Source organism: Manis pentadactyla, chromosome 4 (assembly GCF_030020395.1).
Source record: "Manis pentadactyla isolate mManPen7 chromosome 4, mManPen7.hap1, whole genome shotgun sequence".
Classification (NCBI taxonomy): Eukaryota; Metazoa; Chordata; class Mammalia; order Pholidota; family Manidae; genus Manis; species Manis pentadactyla.
The window spans coordinates 36,904,477-36,925,337 of NC_080022.1; the positions used below are offsets into that span (position 1 = coordinate 36,904,477).

At 48.5% G+C, this 20,861-nt stretch overlaps 1 protein-coding gene across 17 annotated transcripts in view; it reads right to left on the reverse strand.

Annotated features, from left to right (window-relative positions):
• LOC118916340 (MOB kinase activator 3C) overlaps nucleotides 1-18,242 on the reverse strand; it is a 52,470-nt gene extending 34,228 nt beyond the window's left edge. For 5 of the 17 annotated variants that reach the window (XM_036893302.2, XM_036893294.2, XM_036893301.2 and 2 more), the window contains exons 1-2: nucleotides 5,812-5,953; nucleotides 3,808-3,921 (exon numbers count right to left, since the gene is read on the reverse strand). Coding sequence is in view for 3 of the 17 variants with exons in the window: in XM_057500180.1 (XP_057356163.1) it covers nucleotides 11,534-11,563; nucleotides 11,882-12,084; nucleotides 14,108-14,639 (765 nt within the window). In the remaining 14 variants the exon portion in view is untranslated. The other 12 variants (XM_036893305.2, XM_036893298.2, XM_036893296.2 and 9 more) reach the window with 11 other exon arrangements.
• Between the last annotated feature and the right edge of the window lie 2,619 nt (nucleotides 18,243-20,861).

The window sequence follows — 20,861 nt, forward strand, 5'->3', positions numbered from 1 at the left end:
TTCCTGATGGGGCAATGGAAGGAAAGAGAAGACAACAATGTCAGAGTAAGACAATAGGGAAAATGGCCCTAATAAATATACTTGCTATAAAAACAATGCCTAGCTGGACATTAATAATAATTGTTTATGTATTACTATTAAACTTAACATCTATTGAGCCCTACTATGTGCCAGGCACTATGCTAACTGTTTAATATAAGTTATCCTCATAACCCCATAAGGTTGGTATTATTTGGACCCTGACTTTACAGATGAAGAAACAGACTCAGAAAGGTTAAATAACTTGCCCAAGTCACACAGCTAGCAGGTAATGGAGCCAAGACTCAAACCTAGACAGTCTAACTCTGGAGTCTATACACCTAGCTACTATCTCCCTATAAGAAGGATGAGAAGCTGGAATTTAAACCCTCTTTCCTCTAAATCCAGTTCATGGTCTCAGCCACTTCTTATACTGCCCCAAGCCAGGAAGAACAAAGCAACACATGCGACGAGCAAGAGAAAAGATCTCAGAAGTGAACCAAAGTACTCCTCATATTACAGAGACAGCAGCTGAGATCAAGGACTCGCAGATGATAATGAGCAGAAACAGGACTTGAATGCCAGCCTCTTGACTCCCACTGTAGACCTCTTTCCTCCATTACAGATTCTTACTGAATTGTGAGAAAATGAAGGAACAGTATGTGCCAAAAGAGTTCCCTCCCCAGACAATTTTGTAATCAACTGCTTGTATCACATTAGAACCTACATGTGAAATACAAGGGTGCCTGCGGCCTCCTTAATCCAATTCTAGGATGGCAAGGCACTGACTGATTTATGGTACTGCCAGAGCTGCCAAAATGCTCACATATTAAACAAATCAAGCAGACCCAGACCAGGCAGCTTACATATTAGGTCAGTGGTTCACATTTTAGGCCTGAACTGGACTATTTCAACCACCTCCACATTGATGTCTCCCTTCTGTGATCTTCTTTGCTCTAGACTAGCCTCCATTCTCAGCCAGAGTAAAGCCTAGTCATAGCTTTCAGAGCCTTGCGGCATAGTGGAAAGAATGTGTATCTTTGACTCCAACCCTAGTAGGTTTAGACTGAGCTCCGCCACTTATTAGCTATCTGAACTTGGGCACGTCACTTTAATCTTTCTGAGGTTTGGCTTCTTCATCTTTAAATTGGGGACAAATATCCCCATATTACAGGACTGTGAAGATTCAAAAAATTATAGTATGTAAAGCATCTAGCATATTGCAAGTCAAAAAGCAGAGCAGACACTTGATAAATGCTAATGTTCTCCTCACTTCCCTCTCTACATTTTGGCAGAAATGTCCCAAATCCACCATTTCAGCTTATTTCCCTTCTTCACCAACTCCATTCCTCTACACACACAAACACACCCCTGTTCATTTTCACCTCTAAACCACTGCTCAAGCTGGAGATTCTCATAAGAATGAACTTCCTCGAAGTCCCAGCATAAATTTTCTACTTTCAAGAATCCTTCTAGAGACCCACTTTGGTCATGCTGGGATTGATTTCTCCTCTTCCCAAACACCCATTTGTTTACATTCTTTACTACATTTACCATAGTCTGATTTGTTATTTATGTACTTATCTATCTTACCAGATACACTGAAAGGAGAAGGATCTGAGAAGACAATTACTTATAAGGGACAGGAAATGTGCTATTTTCCACTGTGTCTATTTCTCAGTCCAGGGTCTTGTACATAGCAAGAGCTCAACATGTGTTCCTTGAATTTAATCTTATCATCCTTGACTGGGAATCTTCATGGAAATAACCTAGACTGATAAACATGCAATTTTTAAAGTATACTAGTATTCCTAAACTGAGATCCAGTAATCCTCATGTTATCTTGCTTCATTCCTTCATCCATTCTTTAAACACACTCTGGACTCCTCTCAAGATCTCTCTCCAGGATATAGGGAGACATCACTGGAGTACTACAATATAATGAGTCATAAGAAATACACACTTGGTCATTTATATGAAATACATCTTTGTCATAAGTCATAAGAAATACATATTTGGTCAGGTATACTGATCTTCAACCACAGTTCCCAAAAACACCACAGTCTTAAAGGTGAAACGGGTGTTTTGTCATGTTAATGAGAGATTTTTTGGACCCCCACCCAAGGGCAGGAGCTGGAGGTTGGATCAGCCAATGGTGAATAACTGTCAATCATGACTATGCAATGAAGTCCTCACACAAACCCGAGAACTTATTGTTGATCTCTGCTGGGTTGGATCCTGCTTCTCAGTAGGGAAGAGCTTCTATGCTTGGGGAATGAGAACACCTCCACATGCCACAGAGCCAGGCCCCAAACTCCAGGATAGACGTTCCTTTATTTGGAACCTTGCCCTTTGCATGTTTCACTGGCTGTTAACTTGTATCCTTTACGGTATCCTTTATTAAACTGGTAAGCACCAGAGTTCCTGAGTTCTGTGAGCTGCTCTAGCAAATTAATTGAACCCAAGGCGGAGGTCGTGGGAACCCCAATCTGTAGCTAGTAGGTCAGAAGCACAGGTTAACGGCCTGGGGCTTGCCACTGGCATCTGGAGTTGGGGGTGGAGGGCAGTCTTGTGGGACAGAGCCCTTAACCTGGGGAATCTGGTGCTGTCTCTGGGCAGATAGCATTGGAATTGATTGAGTTGAGTTCTTGGGCACCCTGCTGCTGTTCGAAAATTGCTTGGTGTTATGTGTGGGAAGACCCCCTGCCACATACTTAACACACATTGGATCCGGGTCCAAGAACTCAAATGGAGATATACTACTATTACTGCTGTGTATAATATTGTTACTGCTATATATATATATGTATGTATACACGAAAACATACTCTCAAGTATGTCTCTCACAAAGGTAGGGTAATATGGGAGCAAGCACTTTGGAAAATGGTTCCACTCCACTTGTTAGATGACTGCCGCTAAAACCATGTTGAAAGATAGAGTTGTGGAATCAGAAAGTATATCTGAATGATGTCTATCTGCCTCAGTTTCTAAGTCTATAAAACAGATTTTGAGGTGGGAGGGGAGGGATAAGGGTGGGAAAAAAAGAAAGGGGGCATTACGATTAGTATGTATAGTGTGTGTGGGGGCACAGGGAGGGCTGTGCAACACAGAGAAGTAGTGATTTTACAACATCTTACTATGTTGATGGACAGTGACTGTGAACGGGGATGTGGGGGGGACTTGGTGAAGGGGGAGCCTAGTAAACATAATGTCCTTCATGTAATTGTAGATTAATGATACCAAAATAAAATTTAAAAAAAAAACAGATTTTGAGACATTACATAGAAAGCACTTAAAACATTATCTGCCACACTGTAAATGTTAATAAATGTTAAATATTATATTAACAAGTAGATTGGAAAAAACAGTCACGACTTTTCACTTCTAGTACTCTACCACTGACTGATTCTTTGTGTAATCTTGATCAAATCTTTTCCCCTCTCTGGGTCTTTCCCCATCTGTTAAATTATAGAGGTAGAAAGAGGTGGTTCTCAAGCTCCTTCTACCTTCAATGATGTATAATTTTCTGTGATCAACAAAGAGCCTTCTGCTCCATATGCTGAAGTTTCGGCATGGAAAAATGTGAATTCGCAGCTGCTGGTTTCCAACAGGCAGAGCCAAGGCCAAGGGTAGGATAACTGACTAGTAAACCACCTGTGAGTTTTCCCTGGCGTGAACTGTATCACACTTAGTGCAGGTCCCTGAACAGAGAGCGCTGCCTCCCTTCCAACAAAACTCAAAGCAAAGGCAAAACAGCCTGAAAACAATAGCAGCAATGAAGAATCTTACCTTGTGCAGAATTCTTGCCTTTGTTGTTTGTAATTAGGGTACCACCAATCTAAACAAAGGTTCTCCTTAGACACAAAGAGAAGGGAAACACAAGGCCCACTCTGAATCTGGAAGCTTATAAAACAAGAACTAAAGTGAGTAAATAAAAAACATCACTGACTCACTCAACCACAAACACTGCAGGGACCTACTATGTGCCAGGCAGAGGAGGGATGAAACAAACATGGTTCCTTGCCACCTGTGTAATCAGAGTACATATGGGGTGACATACTTCAAGGTAGACTGTGATCAGAGCTATATTCAAGGTTCAGTTTCTGCTACAGAAGATGGAAAGGGACAACTAATCCATGGGGGAATCAAAGATGCTTCATTGATGAGGTCACATGAGACATGGGCCTTGAAAGATGAGAAAGAGGAGGGAATACAAAGAAACGTGCAGGGAATGTTTGAGGAACAAAAACTAATTTTGACTGGGGCACAGGGTGCAGGTTTGAGTGAACAAAGGGTAACAGGGCAGGGGAGAGGTTGGAACAGTTTATGGAGGAACTTGTCTGTGAGGCTGAGGAATCTAAACTCTACTATATAGTAGCCATTGAAGCCTGTGAATATTTCTAAGCAAAGATGTCACCTCAGAAAGATCACATGGGCACCCATGAAGAGGATGCAAAGGGAACCATGTAACTAGATCACTATGGGACCACATAACAGGAGACCACGTGCACTTCCTAAGCATGTGCTGGAACCCTAACAGCTGTTTACATAGCTTCTCTCTGCTATGGTTCAGCTTCATGTAATCTGAGTTTAAGAGGGGCTCACTTGCCAGGCCCTCTAACCATCAAAATCTTCTACAGCACTAGAGTAACAGGTGTCCCAAACAAAGTCAAGAACCTGATTAAACCTCTGGATCACAGAAAGGTAAGAGCTGAGGTGGGAGAAATTGGAGAAAGGGGTACCAAAGCCTCCTGCTGGCTCAGCTCTCTATAAAAACCCAACCCTGGATCTCCTCTTTATATCACTTCCAGCCTAGCCCTCTCTAGAGGGGCTGAAGCTAAGGCAGCAGGTCTCAAAGCACCTGGCTAATGGCTTAGGATTTGAGCAATATACACTAACTGCTCAGCTTGGCACTTGGCACACTGTCAACAGTCAAAAAGCATTAGTTCTCTTCCCATCCTGCAAGGTCAGTTCCACCCATAAACCCCACAGAGGCTAGGTCACCTCAACTCTTCCCCCAGGACCTCTTTAATGTACTCTAGTCCAAAATGACCTAGTTTCTACATATCACAGTTACCATGTATTCAGCACCCATTTTGTGACAGTGCCATACTGGGTGACACATATAATCTTATTCAACCCTTACAATGGCCCTAATTATGCCCTTTTTATACAGAAAAGCTCTGAGAGGGGAAATGACTCTCCCAAGCACACACAGCTAGGAAGTGGCAGAAGTGAGATCTAAACCCAAGGTTGCCTGACCCAAAGTCAAGCATTTCAAACATTTCATTCCTGTCACCGTGCTGGCCTCGGATCTGCTACCACCGTCTCACAGAAAACTCCCGAAGGAGAGAGACTGAACCTGACACGATTATCTCTCACCGTACAGCGACCAACACATGTCAGGAGCTTTAACATGAAAACAGTTAACTTTAAAATAACGTAGTACACAATTATAAATCCCTCACATGGAAAACTGTTCATGATGGACTGCCTGAGCGTTGAGCCCAGCCATAAGCCTGGTGGAGCCTGATCCTCAAACTGGCCACCGACTGAGCTCCGACCTCGGACACCTGTCACAACTCCAGCCCCGACCCTAGGCACAGGTGGAGCCCTGGGTTCAGATCACAGACTGAGCTCTGAGGAGAACCCTAAAGAAGCGTCCGCTTCAGCGTCCTTCCGCAGCAGGGGCGGGTCGTCACCTCGGGCCGCTCTGAGGCCCTGACTGCCTTGCTTGACACACTGACTCACCCACAGACCCCCGCCCCGTTTTTGCTCGGAGGGAAACCTCACCGCGTCTCCTTTACTTCAGCCGACTCCCGGCGGCACCGGTCGCGCGCACCCCCACCTACAGATCGCTCTACCGGGAACGCGGAAGAGGCGGTACTAAAGCCGAGGGGCGGGCCCGACGGGAGCGGGGCATAAGGGGGTGGGGCTACGCCTGCGCCTGCTCCGGCTCGATACGCCAGGGATGGGGAAGAGTTTAGGAACTGCGCAGGCGTGATAGTGGGACTGGGACATTTGGGGTTAGCGCCTTCGACCGTGTATTTTACGAGTAAAGGTGGAAAGCTGGGAGAGCGCCAGGTGTAATTAACTTGCCCAGAGCTTCTGCATGCCAGGGAGGAATTTTTAAAATTCATTTTACTATGGGAAAATGCTGCCAGTCTTTTCTAAAACTAGAGCTAATTCTGTAAAATTTCTTAAAAGGTTTGCCTGAGATTGCCTGTAATTTCACGGAGTTTCTTCTTGAGTAAAGCAGTAGTTTAAAAACATTTAAAAGTTACATTTCTTGGAGAACACCAATTGCGAATAAATTATCATTTCAACCACCCCCTGGCCCAACCCCCAGACCGCAAGTGTAGCAAGGGAATGAGAGTGCTGACTTGGTTTTAATTCAGGTCCTGACTCTGAGTCTGTTTCCTCCTTGGATAAATGGAAGTAGACAGACACCAACCCCTGCCTGTCTGGATTGTTGTGTGGGTCTGGTGAGCAATGCTGGTTAAAGAGTCTCAGACTTCCTTTCCATCATCCACCTGACAAACATTTGTTCCCTTTCTTCTTTTGGGCTCAGTGGTTTCATCAATGACGGAAGGAAATCTGCAACATTGGAGGGATATTCAGGGCTTTTCTAGATTTCATAGTCTGGGTGAAGGCTAGAGAGGGAGGCCTTCTCCCAAGCTTCTGGGTTCTTCTCACTTCCAGAATCCCTCAGCACAACCTGAAGGCCCCTGTATATCCTGACCTCTCCCACCCATTACCACTAGGCTCCACCCAAAGTTCAGGTCCTTAGAAACCATACTGGCCTGTTCCCCTCTGTGTCCCTGAATGTCTAAATAGCCAACTTGTCTTGAGTCATTCAGGCCTATGTTCCAACCCAGGTTTCTCAAAACTGCAATGTCCCCCACATGTTCACTTCATGTCTCCATGTTAAATTTTGGTAATTCTCTCAGTAGTTCAAATGTTTTCATTATTGTTATATTTTTTATGGTGATCTGTGATCAGTGATCTTTGATGTTATGATTTTAACTGTTTTGGGGTGCATGAACCATGCCCACAAAAAGCAGTGAACTTAATGGATAAATGTGTGTGGTCTGACTCCTCCAGGGGCCATTCCCCTGTCTCTCTCCTTCTCCTTGGGCCTCCCTATTCCCTGAGACACAACAATATTGAGATTAGGCCAATTAATAAACCTACTATGGCCTCAAAATGTTCAAGTGAAAGGAAGAGTCACTTGTCTCTTCCTATAATTCAAAAGCCAGAAATGATTGACCTTACTGAGCAAGGCCTGTTGAAAGCCAAGACAGACCAAAAACTAGGCCTCTTACACTGGTTAGCCATGCTGTGAACGCAAAGGGAAAGTTCTTGAAGGAAATTTAAAGTGGTATGCCAGTGAACACATGGATGATAAGAAAGCAAAACAGCCTTATTGCTGATATGGAGTAAGTTTTAGTGGTCTGGATAGAAGATCAAACCAGCTACAACATTCCCTTAAGCCAAAGACTAATCCAGAGCAGGGCCCTATTTCTCTTCAAATCTATGAATGCTGAGAGAGGTGAGAAAGCTGCAGAAGAAAAGTTGGAAGCTAGCAAAGATCGGTTCATGAGATTTAAGAAAAGAAGCTGTCTCTGTAATATCAAAGTGCAAGGTGAAGCAGCAAGGGCTGACTTAGAAGCTGCAGCAAGTATCCAGATCTAGCTAAGATAATGAATGTGGTCACACAAAACAGATTTTCAATGTAGATGAAACAGCCTTATATTGGAAGAAGATTCCACCTTAGCTATATGCCATTCATAGCTAGAGAGAAGTCAGTGCCTGGCTTCAAAGCTTCTAGGGACAGGGTGACTCTCTTCTTAGGGGCTAATGAAGCTGGTGACTTTAAATTGAAGTCAATGCTCATTGACCATACCCCAAATCCTAGGACCCTCAAGAATTTGCTAAAATCTACTCCTGTGCTCTGAAAATGGAAAAACAAAGCCTGGATATGTAAGCACATCTGTTTACAACATGGTCTACTGAATATTTTAAACCCACTGTTGAGACCTGCTGCTCAGAAAGATTCCTTTGAAAACATTACTGTTCATTGACAATGCACGTGGTCACCCAAGATCTCTGATGGAGATGTATGAGATGAATGTTTTCAGGCCTGCTAACACAACGTCCATTCTGCAGCCCATGGATTAAGGAGTCATTTTGACTCCCAAGTCTTTATTATTTAAGAAATACATTTTGTATTGGTTATAGCTGCCATAGATAATGACTCTTCTGATGGGTCTGGGCAAAGTCAACTGAAAACCTGGAAAGGATTCACCATTCTAGATGCCATTAAGAACATTTGTGATTCATGGAAAGAGGTCAAAATACCAACATTAACAGGAGTTTGGAAGAAGTTGATTTCAACCCTCAAGAATGACTTTAAGGTGCTCAAGACTTCAGTGGAGAAAGTAACTGCAGATGTGGTGGAAATAACGGAAAACTTGAATTAGAAGTGGAGCCTGAAGACTGATTATTGCTGCAATCTCATGATAAAACTTGCAACAGATGAGTTATTGTTATGGAGGACAAAGACAGTGGTTTCTTGAGGTGGAATCTACCCCTTGTAAAGATGCTATGCAGGTAGTTGAAATAACAACAAAGGACTTAGAATATTCCATAAACTTAGTTCATTAAGTGGAAGCCAGGTTTGAGAGTATTGACTCCAACTTTGAAAGAAATTCTACTATAGGTAAAATGCTATCAAACAACATTGAATGCAACAGAGAAATCTTTCATGAAAGGAAGAGTTGATCAATGCACCAAACTTCACTGTCTTCTTATTTTAAGAAATTGCCAAAGCCACTCTAGCCTTCAGCAACCATCATACTGATCAGTCAGCAGCCATCAGCATCAAGGCAGGACCCTCACCAGCAAAAAGATTACAACTCACTGAAAGTTCAGATGATGGTTAGCATTTTTTTAGCAATAACATATGTTTTAATTAAGGTGTGTATATTGTTTTCTTAGAAATAATGCTATTTCACACTTAATAAACCACATTATAGTATAAACATAACTTTTATATGCACTGGGAAACCAAATAATGCATTTGACTCACTTTATTGAAATACTCTATTGCAGTGGTCTGGAGCTGAACCTGCAATATTTCTGAGGTATGCCTGTATTTCTGCCCTGTCCTTCAATCCATTAGCTACAATAAATTACCCAGATAAAGGGGGTGGGGTAAGAACAGCCAGTGCCAGGTAACCTGAGCTTAAAGCCTCTCCCTAGAGACTGAGTTCTTCCAAAGGCAAGGGCCAGCCCTCCCTACTCCAAGGGTCCTACAGTAGCCTAGGAAGTTTGGGCACAGAATTCCTAGAGCTCTGGGAAAACCTTGGCGTCTCCACTCTAGAGAGCTGGGCCAGACATGACCACACTGGCTGGGCCTTCACATGGCTCGCAGACTCAGAATGCAAAGCCCTCCCTGCCCCATTCTGGCCCAGTTCCTTCCACAGCCTGCCTAGGAGCCATGTGGCACCCAGACCTCAGCTTCCCACCAGTACAGCTATTTTTTGTTTTGCCTCCTTTATTTTACAAAAAAAATAACAATAAAGTCTTAGCTCTGTTTCACAAAAATAGATTCCTCGACCCCCACCCCACCGCCCTCAGCACTGGCCACAGTTTATAATGCACTATCCAATCTGTTGTCCTCCACGGGGGAATCTCGGACAACCCCACCCCCAGAGTCTCTGGCAAATCCGCTGGGCCTGTATGTTCCTCTTGGGAACTTCTCTGTAGGCAGCAGCCCTAGGTCCAGCTGGCTGGCATCAGGGGTCCCATCTGCTTCTCCAGAGATCAGGCAGCTGCTAGGCCAAGGACAGGGCATTATTCCATTATTCTGGAGGCTTGGTTCAGACAATTTCAGCAGACCTGAGAGTTGGTGGGACATCTAGAATCAGGCTAGAAATCTTTGCTTAAAGCAGGAACAATTGTGTTCCAGAGAAGGGCTGTCAAACCCTCTTTTCACTTGCATCTCATCTCCTTATGAAGCGATACACTGGCCCTGTGGTGGGAGTCAGGACTCCTGGTTTCTATTCCAGCTCCACGAAGTCTTGCTGTGAGGCCCTGGACAGTTTGTCCTTCCCCTCCTCCTGGCTTCAGTTTCCTCCTATGTACGTGGATGATTCTGTGAGTGAGACCGGATGATCCTCACTTCCTTTCTGGCTCTCTGTCCTGGCATCCCAGCATGGTGGCTCTGGAGGTAACAGACCTGTCCTTGCTTCAGTTTCCCCACCCATAGGTCTGGAAACACAGCTGGGCATGAGGGTGCTGAGTAATGGAGTGCTGAATGAGCTTCCCAGTTTCTCTGTGGACAGCTATGCTTTGAGATTCAGTCAGCTAGGATGTCTAAGGGATGGTAGGGAGGCAGGCAGATCCTTGCAAGATGGGGGTTCTCCAAGCCTGGAAGAGTCCATTTGCTAGTTTCATGGGCCTCGGTGTCCTGGGATGGGAGACAAGGCTCCAGAGCTTCCCGATTCAAGTTCCACTAGCTCTTTGGATTGGAGGATTATCTTATGCTGGGCTTCAATTCTGGGAGCCAAGTCTATAGATTCTGGGAGCTAGATTGGAGTGTACGATTCTCAGTTTAAAGACTGGGGACCTTTGTGGACATAAGGGATCATCCCCAACCCCCAGGCTGTCTATAATCAGGCCTTCCTGGAGGCAGAGGAATGAGTTGAAATGACAACTTCTGGGTCTCTCTGGCTGAGCAAATCAGAACCTGTCTCTTGTCACGGGTGAGGGGTAGGTACCCAGGGCAAGGCTCCCCTTCCAACCTCTCTCCAGCTCCCTAGAATTCATGCTTATGGAAGACAGTAGCCTGAAAGGTTCAAACATAGCACTACATCCATAACCACAATTTGTGCACTTACTCGGTCAGACGCACTGAGAGGGGACACTGACCTGCCATCACTTATACAGTGGTCATGGTCTGATGGTCCCAAACACCCATCCATTCTGTGCAGCATCCATTTACCTGTCATTTACGGAGGGCCTCCTGTGTGCCAGGGAGGGTCTAAGGCAGCTAGCTCTCACAGACCCACTCCACAGTTAAAATCACACACACACACACACACACCCTGACATATGTGCTTACTCACAAACAGGCTGCTCACTCTTTTCTATCTTTCTTGCCATCACCTCAGCCACATCCACATCCCCCTGGTAGGCTTGGGAACACCATGGATGGGTCAAGTATCAGAGCAGAAACCCTTTAGCCTACCCCAGCCCTAGGCTTCCTGCCAGAGCCTTAATTCCTCCTTTCCTTCTGTTTCTTCCCCTCTAAAATCTCTCATTCTTCATTCATCAGCAGTCAGGGGAACATGTGTGCAGACTCCCTAGACCTGGAAGTCCAAGGACTTTGGGTGTGGAGGGGTCCCAGGACTGTCAGGCTCCTCCGCCATCAGACTCCTGAGGGTCCCCTCCCCTAGCCACTCTGTGTTCAGATGGTCCATCTGAGAGGCAACAACGTCCAGGCCTGGGCTCAGTGACAGATCCGCTCTGTCATCTCCCTCTGCAGAAACACAGGTGGGAAGGGGTCAGTCAGGGCTCAACTGGCCAGGTAGCCCCTTCCCAAACCATAGGGCTGGCTGCTCTTCTGCCTGAACCTAGCCTCTTCCAGCACCCCCACCCCAACTCCAGGCTGAAGATTTGGGTTTGTAAGTTGACACTCGAATGAATTCTCTAAAAGTACAGAATCCATTGTAAATGAATTGCCTTCCCCTAATTCATCCACTTGGCTATTGGATTTTCTTAAAGCAAGTAGCCTTCTGATCTGAAAATTCATAGAGGCTAGCCCTGGTCGGGGAGGGTGGTGGGGGCTTGGCCTCACCAGTGGCTCCAGCTCCCGCTGGTCCACCAGGCTGAATTCACGGATAAAGTAGTAGAAGTGCTTGTAGCAGGTGTTGACGTGCGCCTCGGCTCCCATGCTAAGGATGCTGTCGAAGTGGTGGATGTAGACATGGACAAAGACACGGAAGAGGCGGGTCAGGATCTTGGTGCAGACCTGCTGGAAGTTCTTGGGGAAGGGAACTCCTAGGGGGTGGGGAAAGGCAGAAGTGGAGGGATCAGCACCCTGGTGATGAAGCCCTGCCCTCCCCGACACAGGCAGCCTTTGCCACAGATGGTCTAGCACCCCTCCCTGTGTGAGAGAGATTATGGTTTGCTTTCTCTCTTACCTCCCTTTTGAAGGATGCACAAATCTCCCTTGCTGAAATACAAATAATCTTCAACCCTCTCCCATCACCCTGACAGGGCTCTGCAACCTTGTTGGGGTTACTGACCAACCCTTCTTAGACTATGATAAAAGTTATGCCCAAACTCTTCCCAAAAATATATGCATCAGCAGGTGTACTCACGTGACATCCTTGGATACAATTCCAAGGAGAGTTCAAAAACTGGGGTCCATTTTTTAAAGCATGGGCCTACAGGATTGAGTCCTTTCTTCCCAGCATGGCACCTATTGAAGGCCTTTCATGATCTGATCCTGATCTCCCTCTCCAGGCCCACACCAACTCCTTCCTCTCTACAGTTATTCACACAGCAGGCCCCCAGATCCCCAATCCTGAGAATTACTAAATCTTCAAGAACTAGTTCAGATACCTCTCATTCCTTCAAATATTTAATAACAGAAAGAACCTTCCATTTATGAGCCAGGCCCTGTGCTGGGTCCTTTGTGCCTTTTGCCTGGTATGACAGCCATTCTAGACAGGAAAAAATGTGCATAAAGGTGGAGTCGCTTGCCCAAGGCCATATAACTATTAATTGGAACAGATTGGAGGCAGGGTTCAAACCTTCTCTGCACAGCACTGCAGTGCCCCTCAGAGATAAATACCATAGATCCCTCACAAGATTAGCCTCAGGACCTGTGGAGAAGGCACAGTACCGGCACAGCCCTCATGCTCAGTGAGGTGGAGACCCGGTGGCTACCCACTCTTCTCTGCTGTGGCAGAGCCATCCCAGGGTTAAGGACAGATACCTGGGGTTTCACAGGCCTGGGCAGTAAGGCTAGAAAGGAATAAGAGCTTGGTGCAGACCCCCACCAGCCCACCCACTCCATAGAGCCCTCTTTCCTCACTGCTGTCAAGTGGGGTTGAGTCCCACCTCCCTGTGGGCCCTTCCAGGCCCAGCGCAGGTGCCCCACACTTGTCCTGCCCATCTAGATGTGGGGCCCTGGGCCCCAAGAGACCTGAGCTGCAGTTCTGAATCCCTCCTGATTCCACACACTGTCCATCTCTTGGTCCAGTTCCCCCCATGTGGAGGGCATGATGGTGCAGGAAATGGCAGGCCACCTTCTGGGAAGGAGCTGTGGGCACTGAATTGTGACTCAGTACCCAGCTTCACTTCGCATTCAGACTTCTTTCCTCTGGGCTGGGCTACACTACCCCACCCACCTCTGATTCCTTTAACTGTAACACCGTGAATGTGAGGCCAGGTGGGGGTGGGGCTGCTGTGATGAATACAGTGTCATGCCTGCTCAGCTTCTGGGCCAACATCCACTCCTGCTGCCCTTGGGTGGGGAAGCAGGGCTAGGGTGACATCACTCATCTCTCCTCTCCACCTTCACACGTCCAGGCTGCCCAGCTGAGGTAAGAAAAGGCCTAATGGCTTGGGCCTGACCAGGGAAAATTCTGCCCTCAGAGACCCCTAAGGAGGAGATACCATCTTCACCTCCTTCCGTTCCTGGGGCTTGGAGGCAGAGGGAGCTCCCAGGAGGCTGCAAGTCGGATCAGCCCAATCAGAGCGCCTGCTAGGAGCCCCTTGAGGTGCCTGCTCTGGAAGGTTCTGAGAATCACAGTGGTCTTTCCAGGATGGTCCCTGGAGGGACACTCAAGCTTTAGACAAGAAGAGTCCAAAACTGGGAGTCAGGATCAGATGCCTGATCTTGAGCACTCCCTTAACCTCTCTGAACTTCAGTTTCCTTTTCTACAAAATGGGGATGAAAATCCCTGCCCCCTTACAGAATTGCTAACTCATCTAAATGCCTGGGCTGTGGAATGGGCTCAGCGGCTCCCTCCCTCCCTGGCTAGGCCTGATGTGCCAGCTGGGTGGTACTCACCAACACGTGTGGGAAAGACATCCTCATCATTGATGAGGCCCTCAATCCAGTCCATGAGCAAGGCCATATAGCGTGGTGCAGAGAGCTTGGCAGGCCGCCGGTACTGGCGCTCATCCTGCCAGCGGTACTCGTAGCGGGGCCCTCCCGCCATGACCGGACAGCTGGTCTCGCTGCAGCGCTCGGCCATGGTGCCATAGATGAGGTTGATGCGGTTGAAGAAGTCCACCACGTGCACGGCGATCCAGTCGTCGATGTTCTCGCCAGGTGGCAGCCTCACCACACTGCGCAGGTCCAGGCCCGACTTGAGTGATGCCTGAGCCTTCTTATACAGCTCAAAGCGCTGTGTGCCGGGCTCAAAGCGCTTGCGAGGCCGGAATGTCTTGTCCTTGGCAAACACCTGCTTCAGGCACAGCGCCATGGCCAGGCTGGATCCAAGGCCAGGTGTCCAGGGGTATGGACCTGGATGCCAGAGCCAAGGGTATGGGAAAACACAGTGGTCAGTCAAATGGGCTTTGACTTCCCCACACATCATTTGTCTCACCTCTCAGCTTTTGGCCAACCTCTGCTACCCTTGTCTGGCATCAAAATCATCCTCGTCCCCTAGGTCCAGCAGTCCCGCTCTATTTCCAGGCTACCCTAGCTCCCCCTGTCAAGCGCCCACAGCCCTCCCATCCTCTCCACTTTCACTGCATCTCAGAGGCCTGGAGCGCTTTTCAGACAACCATTAGAGAGGTGGCAAAGGCTTCCTACAGGCACGCCCACCAGGAGGCAGGGGCCTGGATAAAATGACCTTAGGGGGCCCCACAGGCCAGTTGGTGCAGCATGGGAGAGCCTGGCCACATTGTCTGCGGGGAGGCGGGAGGGCCCCACCTTCGGCTTCCTCTGGGATATCCCGTGATCCATCCGGCCACGGGGGATTCCCAGGGAGCAGGAGGGACTTTTCTACTGAAAATGTACTTTCCTTTTATTACCCTGAAAGAGGAAAGGGCCCTCATATGGCCAGCTGGGTGGCCCCTGAATAGACTGCAGGTGTTATTGGAAAGGAGGAGATGGTAGGTCTAGAAGGGTGTCACTTCCTCCAACAGTGGCTGGAGATCCTTCCTCCTAAGCCAGGCTACTCCAGCCCCAAACCCAAACAAGCCACTGGCCCCTCCTCCTGCACATGACGCTCAGCAGAGTTCCCAGAGCGCCCACCATGTGCCTGGCACCAGGAAGTAGGAGAATGCAGCCAGATCCCAGCTGGGCTCATCTAGAACTCAAACAAATTTGCTTTGCCTCCTAGAATTGAAGGATCCCAGACTCAGAACAGACTTTGGGGACAACAATCAGAGCCCCAGGCTTGGGGGCATATATCCTGGTTCTAGTACCAACTCTACTGCAACTGCATGACCCTTTTAGTAGGCATGGAGTTGGCCCATGCAACTTCCTAGGGCTCTCTGATACAAGCCAGATTTCTGGGACTCTCAGGGTAGTCATCTCTTCTCCCCTGTGAGTGTGGGGCCTCTTGGAAAATGCAGACCTAGGTACCTGTTGAGTCTGAAATTTAGCCACAAATGGAGCACTGACACTGACCCCAGGCTGAGCATTAAGGTGTGGGTTAAGCACTGAGTTCTGGCTCCAGGCTGAACTCTGACTGAGCCCTGACCCTAGTCAATTTGAGTCCTGACTCTAGCCCTAGGTTGAGGCTTGCAATAAGCCACAAAGCCCGGCTTGACCTCAAAGCTCACACTGGAACATTTTCCTTTCTCAAGTCTCTAGTAATGCTGGGACAGGATTGGGGAAGGAGGATGGGAACAAGGCGACAGTGGGTGTGACCAAAGGCACAGCACATGTGGGCTGGAGGGAGGTGTCACGTCAGGCAACAAGTCAAGCTAGTAGAGGAGAAGTTTAGAACAAGGGCTCTTCCTTGTACCCACAACCGGCAGGCCAGGATGGGGACAGTCAAGTAAAATGAAGAGTGTTCAGAGAAGTAGGGGCAGGTCTCCCAGCAGGATCTTGTACTCTTGGGAAAAACCCTCCAAGATGTGGCAGTTCTTCTCATCTACCTCCTGCCCCTCAACTTCTAGCCCCAACAAGTCCCAAGTGTGGGACCTGAATTTCCTGACCCAAGAAGAGATTTCCATGCTTCATTTGCTGCTGTTGCTGCGTTCTGAATTTTGCTTGGGGAAGGTGCTTCCAAAATCACTCATACTGCTTTAGGTGGGGTTCCTGGCTCTCCACCATCACATGGCCTCCTTCACTGCAGTTACCAACAAACCCTCACTCTGGCATTCCATACCTCACCCTACCTTTCCTGTGCTTCTGCCCTGGGCAACCACCCTGGGCTGCTTCTTGACCTCTGAACAGGCCCCCCACTCTCCCAACTCTGTGTGTTTTCTTACACTGGTCTCTCTGCCTGCCTATACATGGTCAGGTTGAATGCTACCTCCTCCCACAGGCCCGTCTACTGAATTCAGATCTCTTTCTCCTGGGGTGGAGGCTGCTTCTTGGTCATTGCTGTCCCTACCATACCACTCCCCAGCCTAGGTCAGGGCCTGGACATAACAGATACTCAGGCTTTAAGGAAAGCTTAGAATCAAGATCTTAGGGTTGAAATAGCCCTGAGAAATCAGCTGACTCAACATGCTTCTTGTACAGATGGGGAAAATAAGGCCCAGAAAGAGGACTTGAGGAGATAGGCTTCACATAGCAAGTTACAGACAGGGAATCTCCACTGGCAGAACTGGGAAGTGGGATAGAGTGGGACTTAGCCCAAGACAAAGAGTAAAGGGCCATTTTCCTGCCCTGGCTGGTTGCTGATCTTGTGGAGGGGTCGTGGAGGGGAGTGAAGGAAGAAGGGGAGGCATGTTCCTACCAATAAGACCAACCTAATTCCCATTACCCCAACACACTGAGCCTCCCCCATACCCTCACAGCAACTCCGGGGTCCTGGCCAGTGAGCTAGTCTCACTTTCAAGGTCTGGGTCTTTTCCCAGGAAAGTGTAATCTTGGGGGGGCATCTATCCATGCTGCTTTCCACTTCCCATTCTCATGCCCTTCCATCCCATCCCTCACAGACAGGACCTCCGTCCCCTCCTGGAACCGAGGCCACACTGCCTCCTAGCCCGTTTCCTAACTCTGGGTATCTGTTTGCTCCTAAAGTGCCCAGGGATGGCTCACTCCCGGGATGGGCGTCTGGGCTTCTCACATGAAGACCACGCCTGTTTCTGACTTTCAGCCCCCTGCCAAAGCCACACCTACCACTCCTCGGGGCCTGGCCCAGGATCTTGGCTGGCAGCTAGCCCCAGTATGAATTTGGAATCCAACCTAGGGCTGTGCGATGTGGGGGTGTCCTGAGGGCAGAGGTCCAAGAAAAAAGTAGAGGCGGGTTCTGCACGCTCTTTCCCGCGACGCTCGGCTACCCCTGCCCAGCCCTTGACCTTACCCTTTGCTCCCAGACTCCCTCCTCGCGCTCACCCAGCAGCCACGACCAACCGGTGAAAGGACCCAGAGGCACAGGGCTGACATTTCCGCTCCCGAAGACACGCCCCCCTCAAACACCACCACCCCCCACCCCCCGCCTCCAGCTTTCGCAGCTCCGAGCCTCGGACCCCGGACAGAGGACTGCTGTCAGCCTGCCTTCGAACAGAGGTCCCCTCTGGACAGTGCCACGTCGGACAGCCCAAGAAATGAAAGTGGAAGCAAGACTGGGTCCAGTGCGCGGGGGGCGCGGGCGCTCACTCACGGCGTCCGCCTCGAGGGTTAGCGCCGATCCTCCCCTGTCCGTGGGGTCACATCCCCAGCGCTCAGGGTCGCTTCCTTCTCCCGTCTTTCTGGTGTGCCGATTCTTGCCTGTCCTCCAGTCTTCCCAGCCGGGCCGCGGTCGCCCTCCCGCCCCCGAGGCGACGCCAGCTCCGCCCCGGCCCTCCTGGGCCCCGCCACGCTACGGCCAAGGGGCGGGGAAGGGGCGGGGAAAGGGGACCCCCTCCTGGGGCTCGCACTCCAGCCTTCCGGAAAGTGCCTGCAGTGTTCCAGCTTTCCCTTGGGCAAAGGACTAACTGAGCAGCCGGCCCTCTCAGCGTCTTTTTGGACTTCTGCCAAGGAGGCAGCCTCGGCTTCCTCGACTGTAAAATGGGGACAAGCCCGGCTTTTGGAGCAGAAGCAAAAGAGCTGCTAGATAATTGTTTCTTGCCCTTGGTCTCACCCGTCCCAGAGCTCAATAAGGGATCAGGTCTGCCCCGTCCACTCCCATACTCTCAACCTCTGGCACAGTGCTTGGCACATAGCAGGCACTGAATACCCAGTTGCTGAATGAATGAATGAATGAATGAATGCCTTAGGAATGGAGCTGAGTCGCTCACCCCAGCACTAAAGGAATGTCTCGAAAGAGTGTTCACATTACGGCTGGGGGCTTTGCTTAGGCTGGGCAGATTCTCCTTCCTCCTCATCCAAAGTCACCCCATTTCCTCCATCAGCTGTTCCCATTTGGAATATCATTTTCCCCTCCTTCCTGCCAACCAAATACAAACTCTTGGAGACTGATCTGCTCTTCTCACTTTTTTGTGTGGGTTCCCCCGCCAGAGCAGACAGATACCCCACAAGCACTCAATGCATCAAGATCTTAGGGTTGAAATAGCCCTGAGAAATCAGCTAGCTCAACATGCTTCTTGTACAGATGGGGAAAATAAGGCCCAGAAAGAGGACTTGAGGAGATAGGCTTCACATAGCAAGTTACAGACAGGGAATCTCCACTGGCAGAACTGGGAAGTGGGATAGAGTGGGACTTAGCCCAAGACAAAGAGTAAAGGGCCATTTTCCTGCCCTGGCTGGTTGCTGATCTTGTGGAGGGGTCGTGGAGGGGAGTGAAGGAAGAAGGGGAGGCATGTTCCTACCAATAAGACCAACCTAATTCCCATTACCCCAACACACTGAGCCTCCCCCATACCCTCACAGCAACTCCGGGGTCCTGGCCAGTGAGCTACTCTCACTAGCTAGTCTCTGGCCCAGGGACCAGTTGGCTGGCTCTGTCATGGGATGGGAGGGCAGGATGCAGGCCTTCCAGGTGGGGAGGGCCAAGGCAGACAGATAGGCTGCAGAAGTCACTTTGGACAGGTGGTAAGTAGGTGGCAGGAGGTGAGTAGGCAGGGGAAGGGGAGAGGTGGAGACAGGAGGTGGGCCATTTACCCTGGCATAGATGCCTCACTGGGCTCCTCTTGTGTCTAGATCTCCTGCTTGCTTAATGGCATGAGAACATACCAGATCCTTAAGAATCCCAGCTCATAACATATATATGTAGGTCACGGGGAGGGCAATATATCAGAGAAGACAAGTAATGCTTTCTAACATCTTACTACACTGATGGACAATGACTGCAATGGGTTGTGTGTCGGGGACTTGATAATACAGGTGAATGTCGAAACTACAATGTTGCTCATGTGAAACCTTCATAAGATTGTATGTATATCAGTGATACCTTAATTAAAAAAAAGAATAAAAAATAACAATGACCACCAAAAAAAAAAAAATCCCAGCTTGTAAAACTGAGGATTCAGTTTTCGTTGAGCACCTATTTTTGCCCTGGTCTAGAGTTCTTTTTTTTTTAATGTCTAAGTCTTAATTCTGCCCCAAATTTCCTATAAGCAAACATTTGTATGCTCTAGTGTGGGCAAAAGGAATTAAAAACAAATTCATTTGCTTGATATCCTAATCAATACCCTTTACTGAACATGACTGTGCACTGAGAGCAGGGGACCAAGTGATGAAACTCACCCAGTCACTGACAGGTCAGCAGGGGGGTGACACGGAGATAACACGAGGTCAGAGCTCCATTGTCTAGAAGTGTGAACACGGTTATGGTCGATGGTGAGCAGGCTGTAAAGGTAGGTTTATCTGCAGGAAACACATGGAAGAGCCCAACTGGACACTTGAGAAGAGTTTAAAGAAGGTGCTATTTAGAGGTGTAGTCGGTGGGTAGGGAAACCACAGGGATAGCCTATCACCAAAGGGCAAGAACAGCCCTCCGCTGTCTACCCTGGGCTGATGCTGTCACCCTTAGCTGAGGGGTGCCGGGAAGGAGTGGTAAAAGTGGGAGCTTCGAGGAGGGACACACCCAGCCCACAGCAATCATACTCTAAGGGATGGGGCTAAAAAAGGGCCTTATTCCTTCCCTCCCTCCAATCTCTGGCCAGGTTTCCCTGTTTGCCAATTCCAACCAGAAGCCAGGGACAAAAGAACCTGTTGATGTAGCCTGTACACTAGGCCTCCTGGGGCCTATAGCTGGATGGACGAGGGTGGAGGGTGTATCTTGAGGGGCAAGGGAGGCTACTGGCACATTCGGCTCGGGGACGTTGACTTCACAAAGTAAACAGAACTGCTCCTGCTTTCCTTATCGTTTGTTCTAAATATTCATAATTTCAGTGTCATTTCCTCTTTAACTCATGGATGATTTAGAAGTGTGGTTTTTAGTGTCCTAACCCATGAGAGGTTTATATTTTTCTTGTTGACTTCTAATTATATTACTTTGTGGTCAAAGATCATGGTCTGTAAGATTCTTTGGAATGTGATGCGACTCCCTCTGTGGCTTTGTACATGGTCATTTGCTATACCTCCGAGCTGGGTTTTATAGGATGGGCAAGAGTTTGTCTGGTAATGAGTGAAAAGCACAGACTCTTATGTTGGGGGAAATATAGATGATCCATTTTGAAAGACCTTTGAAGTTCCTAGCACCTTCACAGAGCCCCCAGGTGTCTGCCTCAATACAAGCTGACAGGCTGGC